This window comes from Ammospiza caudacuta, chromosome 22 (assembly GCF_027887145.1).
Source record: "Ammospiza caudacuta isolate bAmmCau1 chromosome 22, bAmmCau1.pri, whole genome shotgun sequence".
NCBI lineage: Eukaryota > Metazoa > Chordata > Aves > Passeriformes > Passerellidae > Ammospiza > Ammospiza caudacuta.
This window is the reverse complement of record NC_080614.1, coordinates 9,316,345-9,339,617: the sequence shown is the minus strand read 5'-3', so window position 1 is coordinate 9,339,617 and position 23,273 is coordinate 9,316,345. Positions and strand designations below refer to the sequence as shown.

At 41.4% G+C, this 23,273-nt stretch overlaps 1 protein-coding gene across 2 annotated transcripts in view; it reads left to right on the top strand.

The window, feature by feature from the left end:
* Nucleotides 1–23,001, top strand: part of UBE4B (ubiquitination factor E4B) — a 32,967-nt gene extending 9,966 nt beyond the window's left edge. Inside the window, exons 6-28 of one of the 2 annotated variants that reach the window (XM_058818596.1) lie at nucleotides 426–654; nucleotides 1,115–1,522; nucleotides 4,295–4,436; nucleotides 4,929–5,029; nucleotides 5,720–5,834; nucleotides 7,351–7,434; nucleotides 8,964–9,020; nucleotides 9,382–9,498; nucleotides 9,607–9,705; nucleotides 10,144–10,257; nucleotides 10,736–10,934; nucleotides 11,153–11,291; nucleotides 13,335–13,434; nucleotides 14,135–14,262; nucleotides 14,616–14,714; nucleotides 15,088–15,323; nucleotides 16,067–16,193; nucleotides 16,475–16,619; nucleotides 17,761–17,895; nucleotides 18,271–18,462; nucleotides 20,638–20,812; nucleotides 21,244–21,390; nucleotides 21,712–23,001. In XM_058818596.1, coding sequence (XP_058674579.1) covers nucleotides 426–654; nucleotides 1,115–1,522; nucleotides 4,295–4,436; nucleotides 4,929–5,029; nucleotides 5,720–5,834; nucleotides 7,351–7,434; nucleotides 8,964–9,020; nucleotides 9,382–9,498; nucleotides 9,607–9,705; nucleotides 10,144–10,257; nucleotides 10,736–10,934; nucleotides 11,153–11,291; nucleotides 13,335–13,434; nucleotides 14,135–14,262; nucleotides 14,616–14,714; nucleotides 15,088–15,323; nucleotides 16,067–16,193; nucleotides 16,475–16,619; nucleotides 17,761–17,895; nucleotides 18,271–18,462; nucleotides 20,638–20,812; nucleotides 21,244–21,390; nucleotides 21,712–21,770 — 3,347 coding nt within the window. In that variant the 3' untranslated portion in view covers nucleotides 21,771–23,001. The remainder of the gene's footprint in view (nucleotides 1–425; nucleotides 655–1,114; nucleotides 1,523–4,294; nucleotides 4,437–4,928; nucleotides 5,030–5,719; nucleotides 5,835–7,350; nucleotides 7,435–8,963; nucleotides 9,021–9,381; nucleotides 9,499–9,606; nucleotides 9,706–10,143; nucleotides 10,258–10,735; nucleotides 10,935–11,152; nucleotides 11,292–13,334; nucleotides 13,435–14,134; nucleotides 14,263–14,615; nucleotides 14,715–15,087; nucleotides 15,324–16,066; nucleotides 16,194–16,474; nucleotides 16,620–17,760; nucleotides 17,896–18,270; nucleotides 18,463–20,637; nucleotides 20,813–21,243; nucleotides 21,391–21,711) is intronic. The other variant, XM_058818597.1, reaches the window with a different exon arrangement.
* Nucleotides 23,002–23,273: the final 272 nt, after the last annotated feature.

The window sequence follows — 23,273 nt, the reverse complement described above, 5'->3', positions numbered from 1 at the left end:
ATAATAGACTATATATTCTATGTTAGCTGTAAGATACACCAGAACAATTGTTATTTTGTGTGTGTGGGGTATGTGCATGTTTTGTTTTCCTTTCTTTGACACAACTTGCCCAGCTCAACAGCAGGGTGGGAAAATATGAGTGGAACACACAAGACAAGTTTAATAAATGACTATAGGAGCGTTAGGTCATCTATGATCTTCTGTGTTTTCCATAAAGGCTGTACTTTTTGTGTAGCTGTAATTCCAGAACTTAGGTTAATATAGACAGTGATTATTACAAATGTGTCAGTGCGTTGTTTTTGCCAAAAGCAGTTCTCAATTCACAGAAGTTTGTTTCTGTCCTTTTTTTCTCTGCTAATATTTACACCTGACTCTTGGGTAGATGAAGACTGAGGTGAGGATATTGATTCTTTTCTTCTTAACAGTGTTTTCAGATTTTAAGGACTTGATTGGGCAGATTTTGATGGAAGTGCTGATGATGTCCACCCAGGCAAGGGATGAGAACCCCTTTGCCAGCCTGACAGCCACCTCCCAGCCCATTGCTGCAGCTGCCCGCTCTCCTGACAGAAGCCTGATGTTAAATATGGGCTCCAACCCTGGAAGCAGCCCCATGTTCTGTAATGTGGGCTCCTTTGGTTCCAGCTCGTTGTCCAGGTGACTTCTGATTGTAACTGAATGCTGATTTCACTTGAATACTGATTGGTAGACTAGAAGAGAGAAAAGGGCATAGAAGTGTCCCAATAACAATAAATAGAATGGATTTTTAAAGCTTTTCAGTCTTTTTCATGTGAGTGTCCCTCCATGTCACCCTTTTTGATTACACTGCCATGGCTAGGAATGTATTTGATAGACTCAAGCCATGTAACTGTTTTCTGCTGAGAAGTGTCCCTAGCTTGCATCACGAAGGCCATGATTTTTAAAAGTGTGTAGATTGTGCCATAGTTTTATTGAACAACAGTAGAAAAGAATAATGTGTGTGAGCTGCAAAAATATTGCTGAAGAGTCATCAGAAGGGCAAGAACTTCTCTTGCTCATTTTATCTTTTTCACCCTTTTTCTGCATATCCTAAATTGTTGCTTTTTTTTTTTCTTTTTCCCCCCCGTAACTGGTTTAGTCTCTATGGGACTAGTCCAGCTCCTCCTACCAATTTCACAAGCTATGTACCAATGACTGGTTCATCTCTTACCCCACCAGCCAGTTCAGTTGCCACCCCAGCAGTGGCTCCCATTTCTGCCAGCTCTCAGGTGGCAGCAGCCAGCCCCTCGTGGACCCAGCCCTGCTCCCCGCGGTACCGCCCCTACACCGTGGCGCATCCCGGAGCCTCTGCTGCCGCTGCCCCGCGCTCCCCGAGCGTTTCCATCCCATCTAGCTCTCCAAGTCCTCCAGCCACGGCTGCTGGCCCTGCAGCCATGCCAGTCATCACTTCCAGACACAGGCCCACAGCCATGGGCCCACCTTTGTTTACTGCTTCGCCCGGTGCCTTGCGCAGGCGTCCTTCCTTACAGAGCAGGATTCCTCCTAGGTATTGCTCAAGAGCAGAGTGTGTTTGCTGTGTGCCCTGCAGGGTGTGGCATCAGCCTGCAGGATGGAAGAACTCATGTTTGTGCTGAGCTCACCCTACTCACCCCGAGCTGATTTCTGTGTTTAGCTTTGTGCTAATACCTTGACTTGCTAACCAGGTGTCTTTGACCTGCTTGTGTGCGTTTGAGGTGTGATGTAATCACTTTAAAGGCAGCAGTACGGTTTTAATTTCTTCCTCTTGGTAGATCCATTTCAGTTAAGCTATAAGCTTTCTTATAGTTCAGTTGCTGCTGTTGGATGGTAAACCACATAAAACTCCTGCTCCAAAATCAGTTTTCTCAGTAGGGCCTTAGTTAATTTGTTGAATGCTGCTACTTGCTGGACTGGGTTGGATTTGATTCCCTGGTGCATAGATTTAAATTACAGTTCAGCATGTTTCAGAATGCCAGGCTAAATATCACTGCTTTTCCTCTCTTGGCTATTCCTGGAATCCCTTGTTCCTGCAGGAGGGAGAAACAAAGACACACGGTTTTGAGACCACAGCTTTAAAGTCATTACCTTAGAAATGTAATATTTATTATTCAGTCATGTCTAAACATTCCACTTTAGACATCATCTTTATTTGGTCTCAAAAGTTCTTTTTCAGTTTTCAGGTTGTAAATGTGTGGTGTTTATGATACCAGAATAACTTGTAGTAGTGTAACAAAGCATGTTAGTATGGTCCTGGTTTTACTAACGTGGAGTTACCTGTTGTCTGCACGTTTAGAGAAGGTGATTTTTGGCAGACCTAAAAAGAAAAGCTACCATTTACTTTTTCTTCTGGCTTAAAAAATCTGATGGCCTTTTCCATTTTTGTTGTGGTAGTTTATACGACAACCCTTTCTCCCTCCTCCTTCTTGCTGTTTCTGATGTGTCTGAGGACAGTAGTGATGAAGAAAATGAAGACGATGATTTTTCTTGTGTCCAGTTTGGGTCCAGGTATTGAAGAAAGAGAATGTAACCTGCATGTTTGGTTGTTTAGGAACTAACAGCCTGTCTAGTGTCAAGTGATCTTCAAAGTAATTTGGGGAACAACTGAAGCTGAGGATGTGACTTGGCTGGCTCGTTAGGTTGGTGTGTAAACACGGGTAATGAGTGCAGTCAGCTCTCCTTTGGAGACATGACTAAGGGAAATGCTCATCATACAGTCTTGTAGGCCTAATGGACGTGGTTCTGTGGTGTTTGAGTGGAGCTTCTCTTGGGCTGCATGAGTAGAAGGAACAGTATTTGCCCATGGCTGTAATTTTAAAGCCCTGTGCGTGTTCTCCTATGAAAAAACTGGAAAATGAGGGCAAGGGTGAACATGCACCTTCCAAGTACCATCTCCTCTTTTCTACTTCAGTCTGATTTCAAGAGAATGAACTCGATAACACAGCTGTAGGAGGGCTTTGTGTATGTGGAATTTAGGATTATTTTCCCCACTGTTTTGTTTAGTTTTTATCCTGTTGTTGACTCAATCCAAATGTTGGATTGAGTTGCCAAGGTTTGGGCAGGATTTCTGCTGTGCTTCTGAGGTTTAGTGTGTTTATTGTGTCCTGGCATTTTGCAGACAGCAGTAAGTTGTTGGAACATAAACACAGTGGCTGTACAGCTATGCACAGCTGGCACACTGAAAACACCAAGGCATTCAATGTGTGTGCAGCATGGATGAGCTTTGTGTTAGAACAGTTGGAGTTATTGCTGCAGTGAAACCTTTAGCAGAATGACTGTAGAACTAGCAGGTTTTCATAGAAATTTATGTTCTTAAAAGAGTATTTTTTAAGCTGGATGTGAGAATTCAAGAGGTTTAAAAAAGAGACCATTAAAAAAAACCCCATGTGCATGGTTTTGTGGTTACTGAGCACTATTTCAATAGAGCTGTGTTTTACATGGGTTAGTTTTAATTGAATAACTGAAAACATCTCTCTGCAAACAGACATTGCTGCTATTAGAATGTTGTGTTTCTTAGCATCTGGTAGCTCAGCGTGTGAACAGCAATAACCTTTCCTGGATTTATTGGTTGGACTGTAAAGTTTGCACAATAGATTTGTATGGCTCAATTATAGTAATGTAAATTATTTTACAGTTTAAAGGAAATTCCAGTTCTGACAGTTTGTAGTTTAAAATATATTTTTTAAAAGCTGCATTTAAGGAAACCAGTACTCATATTTTCCAGTTTAGGATCTGAGGCTTATAAATTGGTCTTCATTCAAATCTATCCTGACTGTACACAGACTTTTCTTTGAGAATTGCAGCAGACCATCCAAGTAATTGCTGGTTTTTAGATTTCATTTGCATAAAGTGAATATATCATGTCTCTAGTCTCTTCTGTAAAATGAGGATGTTATTTTCAATTAACTTTGTCAAGCTGTTATGTAGAGAAGAATTTTGTAGAGATAACAAGTCTGAGATTGAGAGTTGTGGGTCTGTTCTCACTTTTGTATTCAATTTCTCTCATCTCAAGGATGGTTTTGGTTTTGTGGGTTTAGTTTTTGTGTTTACAATATCAGTGTTTTCTTTTCCCCACTGAGGCTGTGCTACTTAATGAAGTGATGTTTTTTACTGAACTGCAATGAACTGAGTTGAAATGAAATGATCTTGAATTATCACAGAAATTACCCAAACCTCTGAGCCCTGTGTGTGATGGGATGGAGTGTTCAGAGCACTGGCAGAGGAGTGTTCATGAATTGTTTGACTGTGCACAAGTGAAGAACTCTACTGAATGCTTTGTTTCTGCTTTTTGTGTGTTTTAAAGTGTGGGAGGCTCTGGCAGCTCGAGTGTTTCCGATTCCTGCAGTGACCACTTCACCATTGAAAACTGTAAGGAGACAGAGATGCTGAACTACCTCATTGAGTGTTTTGACAGGGTTGGAATAGAGGAGAGAAAAGCACCAAAGGTATGTTTCACATGAGTGAGGTTGTGTCAGTGCTGTCACAAACACTCCTCTGACTCATTAGTGGGGAAAGTTGGTGGCAATAATATTCTTGATGGCTTTGTTGTAGAAATAGATTTATTGAATTTATTGGGGCCCTTTGACTCTTGTTAATTGAGCAAATTTGAGTGATGCATTTATTTTATATCTCTTAAATAAGCACTCTTAGGAATCATCCTTCCCCTCTTGATCTACTACATTTTATCCAAGTTTATTTCATGCAAAATGTTTTTGTGACAGCAGCTCCCTGTCATTGTTCTGTGTTCTACTCCAAGCTTTTGCTTCTGGGGAAAAAACAACCAACCCACACTTTTTATATATAATCTGGAAGGTTTTAACTGGAGTAGTTTTAATCTTAGTGTCCATATTACATTTATACTGCACAAATAAATTTATGCTCTTTCCTGTGTGTTCTGTATGTAATTTCTGATTTGTACTAAAATTTATTTTTATCAGATGTGTAGCCAGCCAACAGTTAGCCAGTTACTGAGCAACATCAGATCCCAGTGCATTTCACACGCTGCTTTGGTGCTACAGGGATCCTTAACTCAACCAAGGTAAATCCAGCTAATGTTAATCATGAGAGTTACTGTCCCAGGGTCCTTTTCTCCTTCTGAGGATTAGACAAGAAAACGAAGATCAGTTGTTGCAGCAGGAGAATTCTGTGCCAGAGGAATAGTTTGTTGCTTTACAAGTGATGAGTTGGTGGGGAGCAGTTTGAGTGCTTTCTATCTGCATTTGGGTGAAATCAGCCAGGGTGATGTGAACAGTTTAAATGGGGGATCAGGGACTGAGAAGAAAAGAGACCCTTCTTTCAGAATGCTAGGAAGCAGTTAAAGTTGGTGTTAAAAGTAATGACTGCATTAATTCAGAAAATACTCATGTTATGTTCTTTTTTAATCTGGAAAAACCCATGTAAAAAAAATGTTGTTCCTTCACCAATTGAGCTTAACAAAGAGGTTTTTTTATTAGAAGGGGTAGAAGGAGCAACCAATTACTACAGAGAAGCTGTTGTTTCCTTCCAGCCTCGTTAACTGAAGTGTGATGTTGGCAGCAGCATCTGTTAGAGAACAACCTTTCCCAAAGTAACTTGAGCAGACAAGATTAGTTACTTCTGAAAGGAATAGGTGTACCCAGACATTGCTGATGTGCTTGCAGACACATCCTTGCATGTGACTGCTCTGATGTTTTTGTGAATACTAGTGCAGATAATCAGTACATTTTATTTTTTTTTAATACAAATTAAGGTCATTGCAGCAGCAGTCTCTGCTGGTACCATATATGCTGTGTAGGAATCTCCCATTTGGCTTCATTCAAGAATTGGTGAGAACAACTTACCAGGATGAAGAGGTGTTCAAACAGGTGAGGCATAGGTCAAAAATAGCTCTAGCACATGGTTTTGTAATTTGCAGTACCCAAGAGAGTGGATTTCTACCCATTACCTCTAGGACTAGCAGCCTGTTAAAGCAACTGGAGTTTGGTTTTGTTCTTTTTTTAACCCATTTAGCATTTTGTGAAAAAGACTGACTTTCAGTATTTGCTGGTTCTAAGTATTAAAAGTGTATTTGCTAATAAGCAGCAACACTAATGTAGGAGTGGACTACTTGGAATGTGCAGGCATATATTACAAGATTGATCTTGGTTTTCATTCTTTTGTATGAAATTCCTAGAAATGTAGGTGTTAAGACAGCAATCTTCAGTAATCTTACTCAGACTTATGGTGTTTGCCATCTTGCAATCTTTACCCTTCTTTGCATCTTTAATAATTTGTGTGTAAGGTGCTAAGAGCACTTTACAAATCCTAGTCCAGTAATTCTTCATATTTACAGAGAAAATGACTGAGAAACATGGGATGGTCTGTTCTGTGTGTCAGAGTAGCTCACTGAGATGAAAAGTAATTAAGATACAAAACTAGCAAACTTCTAGTCTGTATAGTGTAAAGCAGATCTGTAAGGGTGTAGTTGTCTCTAATTAGCACTCCCATAGTAAGATTTGATTTGGCTCTAAAGGGGCCTCTGAAATGGCATTTGACCCTTCCAGTTTTGCAAAGAATGACATTAGATAATTTTTATGTGTAGTGCAAGTAACTATTGATAATTTATGTTTCTGTCTGGACTCCTGTTAGTAGAGGTTCACGTAGAGAACAAAAAGCAGATGTAAAAGTGTAAGAGGTCCTGTCCTGGAGAAGAGAAGCATTCCTGGGGTTGAAGCACGTGGCCATCTGTGCAGTGCTTTCCTGGAATGCTTTAATAACATTTTATGTCTCTTCACAGGAGCAACAGAATATACTTTAAATTCAGTGGGACTCCTGTTGTTGTTGTTGTTGCAAAATTACTGTGGGTTTATTTTGTGAGGGTGTAGTTGTCAGAACAGTGTGATTGGGACTTACTAAATGGGTATAATTACTTCTGGTTAATAAGTTCCTGTCAAGTCACTTCCTCTTTCCTAACAACCCTTGACTGCTGCTTATTATCTTTACCCACTTACACATCATGCAGAATTAGAGCTATATTATTGCCCCAAGTGTACAGACAAATAAATTATTCCCTATTTGGGCAGTAGGTTGTGGGACACCTGTACAGAACCCGTGCTCTCATTTGTGTCTATAGCACACAGGGAACTTGCTTGCAGAGATTATGCAGGGAACTCAATGGAGCAACACCCCATTGCTTAAACTACAGCAAACAAGTTGGGTTTTAGCTTTGAATACTCTCTGGAGCCTTTGGGCTTAACTGATACAAATGAAAAAAAAACCAAACAGTTTTTGTTTTGTGTAAGTTGCACTATTTGAAGAATGAGCAGACATTTCATGCTTTGTATGGCAGTAATTTGATTGTTTCCTGTTCTTGAGTAAAGTAATTTACTTGTGTTTTTACAGATCTTTATTCCCATCTTACAAGGCCTGGCTGTGGCTTCCAAAGAGTGCTCCCTCGATAGTGACAATTTTAAATATCCCCTTATGGTAAGGACTGTCCATTTCTAGAAGCAGTTTCTTTATGTTCACTGATAACACGCAGATTCTAAGCAAGATAACACTTCAACATTTTGGGGATTCTTTTTTGTAAGTGGATTGCTATTAAACTCTGTCAGAAGATTAATGGGGCATGAGATGTGTAAAGAACATGAAAAATTCAGTAGAGTGGGAGGCCAATAATGTCTTAAGCTTAATGAAGACTGTATAGTGGACTACTCAAATGTTTGTGTGTATTGCTTTATATAAAATTATCAAATATATGGATGTCATCATGCACAATACTGTGGAGGGTTATAAAATCCCAATAAACTTCTCTCAGTTTAACTCTGGAGAATAACACCCAATATCCATACCACTCTAGTTTAGACTCAACTTTTATATGTGAGGAAATTCAAATAGGTTGCATTAAACCCCAAATTATTTGAATTGGAATCTATCTACTGAGAAAAATATCTTAATATTCCCTGGCTGAAAAGCTGAGGGGGTTATTTTTAGTCTTTTTAAAATTCCTACTTTAGTCCTAGGTCTGCTTCCCTCCTACTGTTTCTATTGACAAAACAAACCAGTCTTTTGCAAAGTGTGTTTGGCCACCAAGGAGCAAGCTGGATTCTTGGTAAATTGAGCATTGTCATCTTAACACCTTTGGATCCTTTTAGGATCTTCAGTGTATGATGCCAAAAATGGCTGTTAAATCTCAGGTTTAATTTGTACTTATGGTAATCACCTGGACTAGGGTGCTGCAAATCAAACTGATTGAGTAACTCTGTTACTTGGCAAAAACCAATAATTTTTCTTTTTTCTGCTTTTGTGTTTTCCTGCTTTTTTTGTTTGTTGGCTGGAAAGAAGGACTACTTGAAAACGAGTCTGTGTTTTCCTTATCTGTAGTTGGCACAGTGTGCAACAAAAGGGTGGAATAGCAGTCACTCACTGTAGTGCAGTTGAGGACTGAGAACATGTAACCCAGGACAAGTGGGACCCAGCAGGATCTTTGTGTTTCCAGAAATCTCTGTTATGGCTGCTTGCTTCTTTCTGTGCTGCAGTTGAAAGTGAGCTGGAGATCTTGGATAGGATTCTTTGTTCCTGGGTTCTGTGTTCATTTGACGTTTTTCCACTCCGATTCAGAAGACAAAGGCCTTGGTGTATGGATTAAACAATTGCTCTATTTATTATTGTTACTGGTTTTAATGGGGCAGGTCAGGAGTCCAGCACAGGCATTGTCATGTTCTGAGCAAACAACAATTTGCACAGCTAATCTTTGAAATAAGTGCAATAATTTGTTATCCTGTGAGACATGTTGGCTCTTTTTAAATGGCTTGGAGCAGATGTAAAAGCTAAAATGGGAGCAGGATGTGCTTTAGTTCTCTTTGGACATTTTCACTGTGATTGTGAAGCTTTTCCACTGATCAAGTGAGAAAGCTTCTGCTCTTTCAGCAGTCTGTCATAGTAAGCTTGTTTGTTGCAGACAGGTTACTTAAGAATTACTCAAAAAAGTATTTTTTACTGGGATTTCTTTATAGGCACTATGCGAACTTTGTGAAATCAAGTTTGGGAAAACGCACCCCATGTGCAGTTTGGTGAGTGTCTCCAGTTTGAGTTTTCTCTAGTTAAAAGAACCATTTAACTTATTTTGGTGGTGTTGTACAGACCCTGTTGATAATGCTCTCCAGAACTCTAAGCAAGAGCTACTGGAGCCTCTCATGCAAAACAATAGGTAAAATTAAGCTGGTAGAGGGAATCCTTTACCCTGAGAATTTATTAAAACTGGGACAAACACGAGTTGCTTGGGTTGCTGGAATACTGAGGAGATGGTTCCATTTTGCCATCAGCATGACTGAGTGTTGGAGGTTGGAGGCTGTGTGGCAGACACTGGAAGGGGACAAAGCAGGATGGCTGACACAGCAGCTTTGAAGAACTTGCTGTTTCTCCTATTTTTAGGTTGTCTCTTTGCCCTTGTGGTTGCCTAAATCTTTAAGCCCAGGCGCAGGAAGAGAACTGCAAAGACTTTCCTACCTTGGAGCCTTCTTCAGTCTGTCTGTCTTTGCTGAAGATGATGTAAGTGTCACAGAAGGATGCTGATGTGGTGGGGTTCTTTTGTTGTGAGGGGTTTTTTACTTACCCAGAACATTTCAATATGTTTGCCAATATTCATCTTACTTTCAGAACAAAGTAGTTGAAAAGTACTTCTCAGGGCCTGCCATTACTCTTGAGAACACCCGGGTTGTTAGCCAGTCTTTGCAACATTACCTGGAATTAGCAAGGGTAAGTATTCTTATTCTTTAAAAAAAAAGCATAATATGTGGATTTTTTTGGTCTTGACATAGATGAAGAATATAATCTAAAAAAATTAGCTTCTGTCTTAAACCACAAACCTTTCAGGACATGGCTGAAATGAATTGGGGAAAAAATTAGAGTGCTAGGAATATTTCTCTAAGGCTGTATGCCAATTCAGAAAATATCTGCTCAGTTAGTCATGAGTTACAGATCATGTTAAAGGTTGAGTAAGTGCATACTGTGTTAGTAGTGTGTTGCACTACTCTTGTATTTATATCTTTGGTTTAACTAATGTCATGACTAAGATGCATATAAAGGTGGTGATAAGACTGTAACAGAAGTTTTACTGAATTTTGCATAACATAAAAATCCAGACAAACAGCAGGCAGGACTGTGGTGCTGAGAGGTGTTTGTTTGCAATTGCAGCAAGAGCTGTTCAAGATCCTGCACAGTGTCCTGCTGAACGGGGACACCCGGGAGGCAGCTCTCAGCTACATGGCAGCTGTGGTCAATGCCAACATGAAAAAGGCCCAAATGCAGGTAAATAAAGGGAAATGCTCTTCTTGTGATTCATCCAGCCACAAATAGCACTAGATGGCTTATGCAGTGGTGGTCTGGAATGGAGGACAAAAGAATTTTGAGTGCTTGCTACCACAGGCAAGAAGCCCTGTCTTCTTTGTTGCAATACATTTTCTATTTCTGAAATTCATCTGTTTTACCTATTCTAACAGTTGATTTCCTCTCTTAGAACTGAGATGTCACTTCATTAACAGGGCTTCTGTAGTACATGTTCAAAGCTTTGTACTTGCCCTGCCCCATTTCTGAGGGCATCGTTCCAATTGACTGTGTTTAGCACTCTGCTTTCCCAGCTGGTAAAGTGCTGGGCTTTGTGTGGTGTCTGTAAAAGGAGCAGCACAGATATGGCTCCAGTGAAACCACAGGGGTGGGATTTTGGCATTGTACATCCCCAGGTGTTTCTCAGCCCACGTCCTCAGCCCTTTGCTTTCTCACCCCACAGACAGACGATCGTTTGGTGTCCACAGATGGCTTCATGCTCAACTTCCTCTGGGTACTGCAGCAGCTGAGTACGAAGATAAAGCTGGAAACGGTTGATCCCATGTACATATTCCATCCCAGGTGTCGAATCGAGCTTCCCACAGATGAGACGAGAGTGAAAGCAACAATGGAGGAGGTTGCAGCCTGGATTGCTGAACTTTGTTAGTACTCTTACTGAGATATGTTAAGCATTACTGTGCCTTCTGATATGGGGGTACATGGAAGTACTTGATTCCAGCAAAGAATTCCCTTTTCGTAAATCCCTTTTCTTGATGCTGTCTGCTTTTCCTCGTTTTCAAGAAAGTTGAATTTGAGGTCTCACCGTAGACAAGGCAGTTAATTTTTGAATTTGTTCTCTTGTACTGCTTTTGTTTTCCAGACAGGGACCCGTCTCTGTTTTCTGAGCCGAAGTTCCCAACGGAATGTTTCTTCCTCACCCTGCACGCCCACCACCTGTCCATCCTGCCCAGCTGCCGCCGCTACATCCGCAGGCTGCGCGCCATCAGGGAGCTCAACAGGTGGGCACTGGGCTGGGGGTGCTGCCAGCAGGGCAGGAGTCTGATAAACTGCAGGAAATTACAGTAACAATTGAGGTGAAGCTGGTGCTGGCTGCAGACCCCCTTGGCTTTCTGGTTCTCTGCTGCTTTTGGCCCTTGGGCATTTTGGGGTATTGAGGGATTGTGATTGGAATCAGGAATTCAGATAACAGTGAGATGGAGGGTGTTGGTTACACAAGGCAGCTCAAGTTGGTGAGAAGACCATGCTATTTGAAAGATAACTCTCTTCAGAACATTTTAGGATTCATGACACTGCTTACCACTGTTCATTATAACTAATCTGTGGTGTGGTTGGCAGGGTGTGGGCATCAGTGCCTCGGGCTCTCTGGCAGAGCTGGAGGAGTGTGTGTCAGGTTCTGGGGCTGATAACCAGGTCACTGTGCAGGTGACTTGTGATTTCAGAAACCAGACACTGTGAGTTGTGCCTGAGCTGTTTTGAACATCCCAGAAGATATTTAACTTTTCCCCCTCAACTTCTGAGACAGGAGAATTTGTCATACTCTCAGGACAGGGGGAAAGAAGCCTTCAGCAGTGAACTCTTAATATTGTTCTCTACATGTAATTCAGCATATGGTTTGCTGTTTTAAAAATGATAAATACATTATGGTGTTAACATGAAGGTACTCCTGTTTTCCATTTCTCTTGGCATAAACTCAAATACACTTTTACAGTTGCTAAACCTTGAAGAATACTCTGTTAAAATTAGAACAGATTTTGTATCATCAGTATTTTCCATTGTTTATAATTGCACTCACTGCAATTTGGTAAATGTTCCTTGGCAGTAATGCCATGAGTTCATTACAGGATTTTTGGACTGCATTTGAAATGATTTCATTTTTAAAGCATATGCAGGCCAAGAACCTGGGAAGCGGCAGAGAGCAGAGCAGGAAGAGTCAGTATATGTTAAAGGAAAAAGTATTTTCCTATAAACAGCCTGTGGATTACTTGTAAAAAGCCATATGTTGGCTTGAAAAAGGAATTGCTGCTTTTTCCTTATTTAGAATTGTTTCACAGGAGTTGCTGATGCAGCAGTCCCCATCCAACGGTGCAGAGGGAAGAGCTCTTGGCTTTCCTGACAGCAGTAGGAGCTCAGGCTTCAGCCTTTTCCATGAATTGCATAGCTTCTTACAACACTGGAAACATCTTTAGATCTTGTTAGTAAAGAAATTACACATACAAATGGGATATTTGTCTGCTGTAGGCAGACATTTATGTGGAAGAGAATTTGTGTTTAGAGAAGGGATGAAAAGGGACTGTATTCATGCAGTTCAGTGTATGAGTTTTGTTCTAATCAGCTGCACTTCCTGAAAAGGATTAAGATATGTGAATACATAGAATTTTTTTTAATGCAAATGGTGTGTGTAATGTACATTTAAGTCCTCTTTTCTGTGGAGCAGCATAAAAAATGGGTAAGGAAGGGGAGGAATATCAACCCCCTTGGCCTTCTGGTCCTTACACCAACAGGGAGAATATGGACTGTTCACATACTGAACTCCCCTTCAAGCCTGGGTTTTCTTGGGAGTGGAGCATGAGAAGTGTGGAACAAAACTCAAAAGAAATCATTTGCAATAGTAGAAAGGGGGAAGATACACAGGATATGGACCTGCAACTTTCTTGTTTCTAACAAGACTTTGTGCTGGGCACCTCTTTCTTCCTTAGCTGATTTTGTCTTCCAGTTTCCTTTTTGGTACCAGAAGATGAATGAACTCTCTGTCTCATTGATGGAACCATCTTTTCCTTGTGTTAAGCTTTAATTTTCATGGGTGTTGGAGCTAGTGTATGTGGTGCCTCTGAGTTCTGGCTGTGCAGATGTTCAGTCTGTATTTACAAAAGCAACTTATTTCTCTTGCTATGATGATAGATAATTTCTTTGAAAATGATCAGCTTTTTTTCCCCACTTCTCTGTATTTCATTGGCTTTTAGCAGATAAGTCAGTGAAATGCCTTGTGCTGGCAGCACATTTCCCCTCTCTCATGATAACCAGTTCCTGCATCTGGTTTTCAGGACTGTTGAAGATTTGAAAAACAACGAAAGTCAGTGGAAGGATTCTCCTCTGGCCACCAGGCATCGCGAGATGCTGAAACGGTGCAAGACACAGCTCAAGGTCTGTAAGTGACTCAGCTCTCAGGCAAACCCTTCTGCGGCCCGCGTGTGTTGACTTTGTGTCCCCATGTTTATGTACAGCTTCTCTCTTTTGCTGCTTGAGAATGGTGGGTTTGAACCTCTGACTCCTGGGAGGGCTGCACTGGATGGTGGTCATTACAGAATATAACATCAGTGGTGAATCTGAGATTCAAAGTTACACCAATAAGAACATTCTGTGTATTTTAATTGGAAAGAGACCAAGCAAAGGGACTGGGCTTTGTTCAGGAGTAGCTGTGGGTGCATAGTCCATGCACAAGTAGGAACTCTCAAGTCACTGATCTCACACAGAGTTCCTGCAAAGATGAGTAAGCTGGTTGCTCTGTTTTTTGTAGGCCTGTTCTACTTAGATCTTCCTCAAAGAAATTGGCTCAATTGTTTTGAGCTGTAGCACCAAAATGCTTTAATCACACATTTTCCCACTTGGATACATTTGTTACTTCTTTCATTGTTTTGATAAAGTTTGTGAAAGGCATATCTGTCCCTGCAACTCTAAATTGTATTTTACTTGCTGTGTTGGGGCCCTATTTTCTTGAAATAAGAGTGTATTGTAAGAAGAGACCACTGTTTATTGACCAGAGATATATTGATTATCTTGAAGAGGCTTCCCATTCCTTTATGCTGTCTTGCCCTGGATTAATTTTTGTGTGCATGTTCTGCAGAAACTGGTGAGGTGTAAGGCTTGTGCAGATGCTGGTTTGCTGGATGAAAACTTCCTCAGGAGATGCCTGAATTTCTATGGCATGGTGATTCAGCTGATGCTTCGCATTCTTGACCCTGCCTATCCCAAGTGAGTGTCAGGTTTATCTGTGTAAGTTGGATCAAAGATATGTCAGATCCTGCTGGATTGCTCACTGAATTGAGCAGCTCTAGAATTTTGCTTACAATGTCTGCATTGTTACGGGTTGGTGACATGCATCCTTGCATGGAATATTTCTGTTCTTCAGAGTTTAATGTTCACTTGGGTTTGGGGGCCCCCTCAGGTATGTTTGGTACCCTTAAGTACTGACATGGAGCTCTGAACAGTCAGGCTCTGATTCTTATGAAGGGCTCCCTTGGAAGGATTCCATAAGTGAGCACGTGACACTTTCTGCTTAACCCTGCTGGTCTACTCTCCTGTTTGTTGTCTCTTCTGTTTTACAGCATAAAATTGCCTTTAACTCCTGAGGTTCCGAAAGTATTTGCATCATTGCCAGAGTTTTACGTAGAAGATGTTGCTGAATTTTTATTTTTTATTGTACAGTAAGTAAAGTTATCTTTGAAGGAAACTTGTACTGCCATTTGTCCCTTTAGCAGGTGGCACATGCATAAATGGAGGGGGCAAAAGTAGTTTTCTAACAATCTGCAGTTAATGTTCTGGTTGTTAATGCAGCCATGAGGTTATGGCATGGCAGCATTGCTGCAGCTGTAATGCATAGATGGCTCCACAGTCCTTCTAAACTAGATTTGTCTTGGAAGAAAGTTGAAAATTTTTTTGAATTTTCTTTTTGGTTTTCGGTGAGACCTTTTGATCTTTTGATATGTTAAATCATCACTAGAATAATATTTTTTAAAGCCATATCTTAAAAGTAGAACACGAGGGTTGGGGTTTTTAATTTAGGTTTCCTGTTTCCAGATATGCTCCTCAGGTGCTGTATGAGCCCTGTACTCAGGACATAGTGATGTTCCTCGTTGTGATGCTGTGCAACCAGAACTACATCCGAAATCCTTACTTAGTAGCCAAGCTGGTGGAAGTGATGTTCATGACAAATCCAGCTGTGCAGCCCCGCACACAGAAGTTCTTTGAAATGATTGAGAATCACCCTCTCTCCACTAAATTGTTAGTCCCCTCCTTGATGAAGTTTTACACAGGTAAGTGCTTTGTCTGTAGCTCACTGAGTGCACAATAGTGGTCTAAGCCCAAAGGTTCTGTTAGCTGTTGTAACTGTTTGAAAAAACCCAAACAAACCAAAACAAAAAACTCCCCAAACCCCCAATAGATCTTGAGTCTTGTGAAGATGAGGCTGTATGCTCAGGAACTGAGGGGGGGAAGTAGCACTAGATGGAACCCTGAGAATTCCAGTCCTGTCACAAACAGAATTCCTGTCCTGTTGTGCACTGACTAGTCCAGCAGTGTGAATTGATGTGACAATTGCTATTCTGGTCTTTAGATTCCAAAATTAAAGCTTTTTCTTTGCTTTGCTTCTGAAGGAATATTGGGATTTTAAAATTCCTCGCTGTAGTTTTGCTAGTCCTGTAGATTTGGATGTTTCAGAAAAGTTTTTGCACCCATAACAAAAACAAGTGTTTTTGTAGAGTACCCAGAGTTTTCTTAGTGAGATTTTAGACTGTGGGATGAAGAGCAGAGTTGAATAGAGCAGAGTGTTTTGGTTTCTGGAGGGTTTTCTTCTGAAATGAGGTTGGGTCTAGATTAGAAAATGGATAGTGCTGCTTCTTGTAATGGGAATTAAGATGGAGACTTCTGAACAGGAATTGAAATTCATCCCTTAATGTTTCCCTGGGTGCTTGAAGCTCATCACATTGGAGGCAGTAGGGAGAGGTGTGTTGCCAGTGAATCCTGGTGGGAAGGTTTTGGGATCTGTTTTCTTTTACAGATGTGGAACACACCGGAGCCACTAGCGAGTTCTATGACAAGTTTACAATCCGCTACCACATCAGCACCATTTTCAAAAGCCTCTGGCAGAACATAGCTCACCATGGTACATTTATGGAAGAGTTCAAGTGAGTAAGAGGTGGTGTGAGGCAGCTTCCTGCCGTGCAGGCTGCTCAGGCAGGGCCTGAGGAGTCACTGCCATTGGGTGATGCTGCTTTCCCTTGTATTTTACATGGCAGCCCCTTCCAGTGCAACTGGAGTGTCTCTAAACTGAGCTCTGGACACCACAGTCAGCTTGGCTTGGGGAATGGGATCCTTGTTGGAATTATACAGTGCAGCAGTGCTGCTGGGCTTGCAGCTGTGCACACCCACCTGCTCTGCTGTGATACCTGTGTTTCCATGTTTTCAGCTCTGGGAAGCAGTTTGTTCGCTACATCAACATGCTGATAAATGACACAACTTTCTTGCTGGATGAGAGTCTGGAGTCCCTCAAACGTATCCATGAAGTGCAAGAGGAGATGAAGAATAAAGAGCAATGGGACCTGCTGCCCAGGGTGAACAGAGCTGTTTTTCAAAGTGCCCTTTACTTATTTTTAATTCTTCAATACAAGACCATTAAAAAAACTTTTTTATAAGAGGCAGCACCAAAGAGCTGCTTGTGAGGAGCAGTTCTCAATGCTTTTTCTTGCTGCCAGTATGGTCATGGTCACTCTGAATGACATTCTGCAAAAAACCATCATTCTGCCTAGTTATGTTGTGGCTGGCAAAGAGAGTGGTGTGGAGTAGAAATAGTATGAAGTTTCAAATTACTGTGCACTTAATTCTAAGTGGAGAAACTGAGACTTTAACCTTCCTGAAGGAGGTTTGGGAAGATGCTCGCCAGTTGAATTGACTTCAAGGAATAGAAGCTTTTACTCTGTTAATGCATTGGTCCTTGGTAGATTTGATGCAGACAGTTATAGTCCTGTACCTCAGAGCTTGGCCTGATTAAACAGTAATTGTGTGTGTTGACCCACCAATGTCAGGTATTTCTATTTTAAGGTTATTGATTTAAAAAAAGAAAAAGTACAAAAGGAAAAGCTATAAAAATCTTGTTTGTTAAACATATTCTGGTTTGCTCTTCAGAAGCCTTTCTTCCTGTCTGTGCCTACCAGCAAGGTAAAGCCATTACTGTAGTTACAAAATGAGCTGGTACATCATCTGCAGATTGTTCCACTGGGGAGTGTTTATTATTTATAATGGTGCATAAATTAGAGGGAATTAGAGAGAGCTTCATTTGACTCCCAGATCCCAAGCTGGTTTTGAAGTATTGGCGTTTGGATGGAAGGGAAGCATAACCCAGTTCTGCAGCTGTGAGGAGCAGTTAGAGGATGTAAACAAACTCAGTAACCAGAGGGGCTTGTTATGCTGTTTGCATTCATTCTTTAGTGCTGCAGAATTCTGGAAAATTGATGGAGACATTAGTACTAGGTAATAAAAGTGAGCAGCTGTACCTTAGACTAAAGGATGGCCCACATCTGTATTGGAATTAGTGTGTTCCTTTTGTGTGGATGCCCTTGGCACTGTGCTGTAAGGTTTTGCTGGGTGCAGATTTAGTGTGTTCCTTTTGTGTGGATGTCCTTGGCTCTGTGCTGTAAGGTTTTGCTGGGTGCAGGAGGTTCCATGGCCGTGTAGCACGCTGTGTTTGTTTTGCAGGATCAGCAGCAGGCCCGGCAGTCGCAGCTGGCCCAGGATGAGCGCGTGTCCCGTTCATATCTCGCCCTGGCAACTGAAACTGTTGATATGTTCCATATCCTTACCAAGCAGGTCCAAAAGCCTTTTCTCAGACCTGTAAGTCCTGCTCAGATTTTAGCTGGTTCCCTGCTTCTCTAACAGCTCTGGATAATAACCTGGGAATGTTTGGTAGCACTTAGTCTCCATTCTCCTCCCCTTTCTTCAGCTCATTAAAATCTAATTGCTGTTGATGTTATTTGATGTTGAGAGCATTACCTGAGTCACTGAGATGGTGTGATCCTTCCAGACAGAAACTGTTTGCATGACATTTTTTAATGGCAAACATGCATAAAGAACAGGCACTTCCTGCAAGCCTACCAAATGAAAATTTTATTAGTTAATAATTCCTGATCTTGCTGTGTGCAACTCTAGAGATAACCTTCTTTATCACTGCCCTCACACTGTGATCTGTGCTTTACTTCACTTTCACAGGAACTTGGACCACGACTGGCTGCTATGTTGAACTTTAACTTACAGCAACTTTGTGGCCCCAAGTGCCGTGACCTGAAAGTTGAAAACCCAGAGAAATACGGGTTTGAACCAAAGAAGCTGTTGGACCAGCTGACTGACATTTATCTGCAGCTGGATTGTGCTCGCTTTGCTAAGGCAATTGCTGATGATCAGGTGAGCTCCACGAGGATGACGGAGAAGGGCAAAAGCTCTGTGGACAAACAGGACTTTGCAGAACATTCTAGAAGCGTTTCATCTTGCTTGTGTGCTGCCAGACAGTTTGTCTTACATCCCTGCAGTTTGTTTTCTTTCAGCAGATCATCTCTGTTCATATTCTGTCTGCTCTTTGTAGATGGGTGTTCCCAGTGCTTTGCAAACCTGTAAACATGCACAAATATCCATGGCACTTCACATGCATAGGAAATTTCCTGAGTGTGATGTGCTTTTTGCCTGTAGCCTCGTTGTAAATTAGCAGAAATATTTTGTCCCTTTGCAAGTGGGAGAACTGAGGGAGAGTTTTGACTTCCTCCCCTTTCCTCATCAAAAGGCAGAGCTGAGACCAGGTGCCTCCCTCAACAAATGAAAGTTCATTCACTAGTTAACAGTTTCCAAATTGTATTCCCTCTGAAATCACTTTATTAAATGGCTCTGTAATAAACTGACAAAGCACAGCATGTATGAGACAATTAACAGCACCTTTGAACTCATGGTAATACTGGGAGCAAGATAAGCTATTGCAGCTCTGTGTCCTTGTAAAGTTGTCAAACTACTGAGTCACTTCTGCCCATGCCCATGTCTTATAATACAAACTTTTCAAAGTACAGAGGGCAAGAAATGTTCTTGAGACAGCAGCTACTCGAGATTCTAGAGGAAGCTGGCTTACAGCATGTGAAGCTGTTTGCGTGTCTGTGAAGCAGCAGTATTGGGGTAGCTCAAGATTGTTTTTCTGTAGTTGTTGAAGTTCTGATCATTCCAGAAAATACCAGTAACACATCTGAAACAGACTTTGTGTTTGCATGTGTATAATGAATATTTTTATGCTGTTCAGTGTATATGAGACTGTTTTCCATCATGCATCTATGCCAGCCACAGCAAATGCACAGACTGATGTAGGGATTCAAAAGAAAGAAGCCTGCGGGTGTGAGAACTGGAAAAAAGCTTAATTAACAAAGTGGCCCTTCATCAAAAAGGAGTGGGGGGAGTGACCAGTCTCTTGGAAACTGTCAGTGACAGGAAAGAAACACCAAGGAAATGTGCGGTTGGTTAATGGCTACTGGTATTGGGAGAGAAAACAAAACAAAAAAAAAGTTGCTTGATCATGGTGGGATCTCTCTAAAGCATTTTGAGAGATGTCCCATTTGCAAATCCCAGCACGCAGGAGAGGGAATCTGCAAACATTTATGGAGCCTGGGCACGTTGCCATCACTCTGTTCCCTCTGAGCACGAGGAAGGCGTTTGGGTGGGCACCGTGTGTCCTGCCTGCTGAGTGGCACTGCTTGCTGCAGGCTGCTGCAGATGAAAGCAGTGGGGCTGTGTTAAATGCTTTAAAAATCCCAAGGGAAATAGAAATCTGTGAGACTCACTGTGTTTTGTTTTGTCATATAATTCAGCCTTGCACTGGAAAGTGCATAACACTTTGTATTAAAAGGATTATGTCAAAACATGACATTGTAAACTTGAAAGAAAATGGTGTCTCTGTAGAACACAGGCAGCTACAAAAGTCCTTCTCTAACTTTCTTTTTCACGTGAAAGTAATGCTTGCTTCAGTTGCATTTGGTCTCTCTGGATAGTCCTGCTGCACTGGGTGGCAGATTTCTAGCATTCACTCTCTCTGAGCTGTCTTACTATTTTTGCAACATCGTGGGGTCGGTTTTTTGTTAGTTCTTGTTTGGATTAGGAGAAAGAATCACTCCTTTCCCAGTACTGCCTTGCATTTTATCACAGAAGGTAAGAAGTTCATTTTATGCTGTATTTTCAGCCAAGACTTGTGAGAACAAGAATACAGACAGGAGAATGGCAAGACAGATGTTTTGTCTCAAAACAGTTCTAATAGTTATAGTCAGCCTCTCTGAGCATCTTCCTCATTTTCTTTAGGTGATGTTGCCCTTTTTTTTTTGGTCCTTAATAGTTCTACTGTGGTGATGACTGGTAAAAAAAATTGTAAGTCTACCCCAATGTTGACATTTTGGTGCTAGATGAATGCTACATACAGTTGCTTTGATGTAAGGTTGAGGTTTCATTGATCCTTTCTTCTGCCATTTAAAAAATGCATTAAATGTCTTTACTATTTTTATGGCATGTAAGGACTCTACGACTCAGCAAAGTTGTCTTTTTATGCTTTGCCTGTAGAGGTCCTACAGTAAAGAGCTCTTTGAGGAGGTTATCTCCAAGATGAGGAAGGCTGGCATCAAGTCTACCATAGCAATAGAGAAATTCAAACTGCTGGCAGAGAAAGTGGAGGAAATTGTTGCCAAGAACGCCCGTGCAGAGATTGATTACAGCGATGCTCCGGATGAATTCAGAGGCAAGTGGAGTCCTCTAAACTCTGCCTGTCTTGGATAGAGGGATTTTGTTTGTTGCATTGATTCCATATGTTAATAGAAACTATATATTGTTCATGAAGCCTTGCATCTGTCTGTATTTCAATGATGTAGGTAAGTAAATACAGAGCTAAGAGTTTTTTAGATTTCCCTGGGATTGTACTGTCCAGTCCTTGCCATGCTTTGCTAACATGTACTTGAAAAGAGCACCCCCCCAGCTGAAAATAGGGTGACAGTAGGGAAAGCTTAGGTCAGAAAGGGGAAAGTGCTGTGAAGATTTATGTCCATTTAACCATTTTCTATAACTTAGCAGTGTCCTGGGGACCCCGAGCACTGGTTTTGCACTGTGGGTTGATGGGCAGATAAGGTTTGTAGCTGTTTGCTCACTTTGATGAGGAGACCCTTGTGCCCTCAGATCCCCTGATGGACACTCTGATGACCGACCCCGTGAGGCTGCCCTCGGGAACCATCATGGACAGGTCAATCATCCTGAGGCACCTGCTCAACTCCTCCACCGACCCCTTCAACCGTCAGACGCTGACGGAGAACATGCTGGAACCAGGTACAGGGGACAGCTGGCCCTGCGTGGGGCTGGGGCAGCCACCCGTGGGCAGCTCTGCACTTGATAGCACACTGCTGAGGCTTCAGCAGGGGTAACGGTTCTTTCATGTCAGCTTGCACAGAAAAGTTCATTCCCTCTGCCTTCCCTTTTTCTGAGGGGAAATAACCCTCACACCCTTGCTTTCTTAACTGCTGGGCTGAAAAACATTATGGTGTAGAAATGGGAAATGGCTATTGGTCATGAGGGACTTTCTTACAATACTATTACCAAGTAATTTAATCATTCTTTTTCCTCTTTTCTTTTTTTTTTTTACCTTACTAGTGCCAGAACTTAAAGAGCAAATCCAAGCCTGGATGAGAGACAAGCAGAATGACCATTGAAATTCCCTTGCAGTGCACGCCACCACCAGTGGGCAGAGCAGGGTGTGGGCTGTTCTGGCAGGAGTGCAGCAGACACACCTGGAGCTGTTGATGGATTGGCACGCCCACAGCACTGATCCATAGTGACCACAGGAGCATGTGGATGAGGAGAAAAGCAGCTTCATTCTTGTACATATATTTAAATGATAACGATGGTCAATAACATGGAGGACAAGCTAGGAAGTTACTTATGTTACAAAACTGTCCTCCAATATGTCACATTTTGGAGTTTTTACAGCTGAATTATTTTAGCAAAGACGAATGGATCAGGGCAGCATCCCTTCAACCTTGTTTTTTACCGCCAGATATCCATTAATTTGATTGTGGTTAGAACCTTGGACATTTTGCTGCTAAAGTAACTTTTTTCTCTTTCTCTTCCTTTCTTTCTGTTCCACCCATCAACCTGCACTGCTGTCTTTTTCTTCTGTAATGCAAAAAAATACAAACCCTGTGAAAATCAAAATCATTCCCCTGCCCTTAAAAGAACATATTTTGTGCGATAACTGTGCCTGCAACAAAGTGTTCATCTTGGGATCGTATTTTTATATTACACATATTTCCCTATTTGGTTTTTAATTGGTGTTAGACACAAGGATAATTTCAAAAAAGCGAAGACTTCACATGTGGATTTTAATTTCCTTTCCTTGAGATGTCCCTTTCCTTTATGTTGATCAAGATGCTCTGGTACTTGTGAAAAGCCTTGAGATAGAAATATGTTAAAACAGCTGCCATGAATGAGATGCTTGGGATTACCAGGATTTCAGTGACTTTAAAAAACATAAAATACATTCTTTCAATGCTGCAGATCAATGCTAACTGACAGTTCTGAGCCATTGGAGCTTGTCCGCAGAGAGCAGATACTTTTATCCTTGGAGGCTGCAGTTTGGGGCAGGGGTCATTTTTTATGTTGCTTACCAATTTGTATCCATGGCTTGGCCTTACCAAAGCAGAAAGGGTGCAGGAAATGTAGAATTACGTTTTTAAAAAAAAAAAAAAATTCACAAACATTTTTATATTACTGCCCCCTGCATATGATACTTGAATTTCCTTTTTAAAAAGGATTTGAAACCACAGTGTTTTAAAATTAAGTTGGAAAAAAAAAGGTTGTTTTTCTTTTTTTTCTGTTTTTCGCCATGTCTTCTGTTCAATTCCTGACTCTCTTGAACTACAATAAATGATACACACTCGCACAGAATGTTTCCTTGGTCCTTTTTGTGTCAGTGAAAATATAAAAATTACAAATGATTGGGTGTCTTTGTTCAGGTTTGCTGACAGTCATTTAGGATCTGTAGATAACTTAGTCAATTATGTGGAAAATTTCTGTGCACACAGATATCAGTAATCCTTTAAACTCAAGAATGTTCCCAGGCAGGTGCCACTGAGCACCTATTCATAGCTCTGTGACAGCTGGTGACAGCTCCAAGGGGAATTTTGGTGAGATTGTACAGAATCCAGCATTGACCT